General features: G+C 35.0%; 1 protein-coding gene across 1 annotated transcript in view; it reads left to right on the top strand.

The window, feature by feature from the left end:
* LOC106883420 (ubiquitin carboxyl-terminal hydrolase 10-A) overlaps positions 1–3,020 on the top strand; it is a 22,153-nt gene that overhangs the window by 3,503 nt on the left and 15,630 nt on the right. The window contains exon 2 of the mRNA XM_014934413.2: positions 2,644–2,751. Coding sequence (XP_014789899.1) covers positions 2,644–2,751 — 108 coding nt within the window. The remainder of the gene's footprint in view (positions 1–2,643; positions 2,752–3,020) is intronic.

Here is a 3,020-nt window from a genome sequence, read left to right as displayed (position 1 = left end):
CTTAAACTCTACTTGCCCCACTTCTACCCCAACTTCATGTTAGAGTGGTTAGAGGTGGTAAGGGCATCATCGGCTAGTTATTAAAATCAGTATGTGAGGGTGTCTGTTAGAGATTATTTCTGTTAATTACCTTATTTTATGAATATTGGTTATTTCTGTAAATTTACTTGAATACGTTTTTGGGGCTGCGAGAAACTTATTCAATGAGTGTCTCTACATGGTAACTTAACCTGTTAGACACAACAGCCAAATATCCTTAAAACGACATTATCATGAAGGAAAATGGACACACCGGAAGGAAAATGATAGTCACAGCTGGGAGGCCTTAGCTCATAGGTTCGCCTGGGTTAAAACTTCCTTTTCACGCGAATCAAGTATATGATACACTGGCTTCTTCAGTGCCTCGTAATTATGTATATAATTAGGTGAAATTAACGTTCGAAATTATATACACCGGTATTGTCCCACTTCAGAAACTTTAAACTAATTGATTGCTAATTTTGTTTTGTAAAACATGGCCCTATTAAATATGATTAAGTTTATTCTTGTTAAGCCTGGGATAGGGTGTCAGCATCTCTCACATGTCAGATCTTATTAGTGTGGATGAACTCATATTAAAGTTAGAGTATCGTCTGTTTTCTTTCAAGTGTAACATTGGTTTCTGTTTTTCTGAACCTTTTCTTCATATCCCTTCATTTGCCTGTTCCCCATCCTCTTTTACAGCCATAACTATAGAGTGTGTGCTGTAGTGTCCCTTAAGATTAATTCTATATTTCTTTTAGATTCTAATCATTAAGAGGCGTTGCTTTTACTATTCAAATTTTTCCAAAGCTTTGCCTGTTTCTTTCTGGTCACCTATGATTCACTGACTTAATAAAAAAAAATGCATATTGAAATAATCTTTGATATGCTAAGATGGTAGGGTGTTAGAGAGGTGTGGTTGCTATGTTTAGCAGATTGCATTGCCACCAGTTGTTCCCAAACTCTTTATTCGCTGTACTTTTTAGAGCAAATGAAAATAATTTGGTGCACTTTGTGTGTAGTACTTATTATTCTGTTGATCTCTTTTGCCGAACCATTAAGTTACAGGGATGTAAACCTTAATACCATGAAACAGGCTTCTTTCAGTTTCCATCTATCACATCCACTTACAAGGCTTTGGTTAGCCTGCGGCTATAGAAGACACTTGCCCAAGGTGTCATGCAGTGGGACTAAAGCTTGAACCATGTGGTTGGGGAGCAAGCTTCTTACCACACAGTATGCTTGCATCTGTGGATGCTAGTGGGGAAAAAATGCTTAGTTGATGGGTGATCTGGTGGTGATTGGTCAAGAAGCACTTATGGAAAAGATCTAAGTTTCTTGAACAAATAAGCAAACATTGGTTCAAGGTATCAAAATTCTATTATTTCAGACATCTAACTGATGTTTCTACTTCAATAAGAAAGTTAAAATGTTAATGGAAGGTTTGTGTATTGTTAGTGCAATATAATTTGTATTCAATTCTTGAGTTGAAAAATCTTATATTTGATTTCAAAGTATATTGTTAAGATACTTTTTATAAATATAATGTCCATAGATTTCTTTACTCTTCTATGCTAAAATCTGAATTTTGCAAAGTATGGTTATTTTGTAATAGAATAAAAAAAATGTAGGTGGGTAGCATTTGAATTACTGGGTGTGTGAGATGGGTAACCCCTGATACCAACTTGCCTGAGACCACCTGTGGTTCTATGATACAAATATTTCCTGTTCATTTATGTTCCAAACCATAGCTTAATAATGTCAGTTATTTTGCTTTCAAAATTAATTGCAAGAATGGCAGTGTATTTAAAAAAAAAAGGTAACGAAAGGATTAAACATCTTAGAAGTGGAAGGGCAGTGCTAGTGGGTTCCATTTGCTGGTAGGTAGGGTAGAAATTATTCGCAGAAATCTATCTCAAAGTTTGCAGTAGGAGTTTCTAGGTGCACTTAAAGGCTAGGTGGTGATGTTAAACTGGGTGACAGATTAGGCATACCATTCAAGAACAAGGATGGTCTTTGGTCAGTCCAAGGCTATTGTAGAAATCACTTAGGATGACACAGTGGGATTGAAGCTAAAACCATATGGTTGTTAAACAAAATTTATAAACCATACGTTTATACCTGCACCCAAAACTTGCTCCAAGTATACTGTATAGCTGGGTAAGGTACAGTGTAGTTCTTGTCTTGATATCATTTTTTAATTCCTAGTAGAAAAGAAATAATAAAATTGATAATCAGATGCACAGAATGGAAGTTGTCCATGTTAAATTGTCTTGAATAACACCATTATAAATTGCCAGTATACTCTCATTCTATCCAGTTTGTCCTTTTATTATGGCTTTTTCAATTTAATCATCTGAAGAGTTGGAGAAAATTATTATTTCTAACGGCTCTGTACATAGAAATAAACTACAGGAAATTAATGACTGCAGCGTCAACGAACTAAGCAAATTAAAAAAGTTGAAAATACTTAGTTTACTGACAGATTCTCTCTCTTTCTCTCTTCCTCTCTCACTCCCTCACACAAAAATGTTAATGAAAGGGTTAAAAAGAAATTTAATTTATAGTGGTAGTTGTAATAATTTCGGGATGTAATTAACTGTTTTAGTAATGTATTTTCAGGAAAACTACTCCTTTGGTGACTTCAGTGGTTTACCTCCAGATGAACAAGATGCTGTCCAGCATATATTGCATGGTGCAAACTTGGAATCTGGGCAGAAGAAAATAGAAGTGAGTAATCAAGTTTTTTGAATCTTTGATTGTTTATTAAGTCCTGAAATATAACTTTTTGCATGTATAACTTGTGGGTAAGAAGTTTGCTTTGTTAATATGTAGATTTGGATTTCATTCCATTGTATGGAATCTTGGGCAAATATCTCCAGGTTGGCCAATTCCTTGAGTGGAATTTGGAAATTGGGGCACTAAGTAGAAACCTGTTTTGTGTGTGTGTGTGTGTGTATCTTTATTGGTGGTAGTGTGCTTTTGATTTGAAATGGCCT

This window comes from Octopus bimaculoides, chromosome 20 (assembly GCF_001194135.2).
Source record: "Octopus bimaculoides isolate UCB-OBI-ISO-001 chromosome 20, ASM119413v2, whole genome shotgun sequence".
Classification (NCBI taxonomy): domain Eukaryota; kingdom Metazoa; phylum Mollusca; class Cephalopoda; order Octopoda; family Octopodidae; genus Octopus; species Octopus bimaculoides.
Note: the sequence above shows the minus strand (reverse complement) of the source record. Positions and strands in the feature narration are given on the sequence as shown.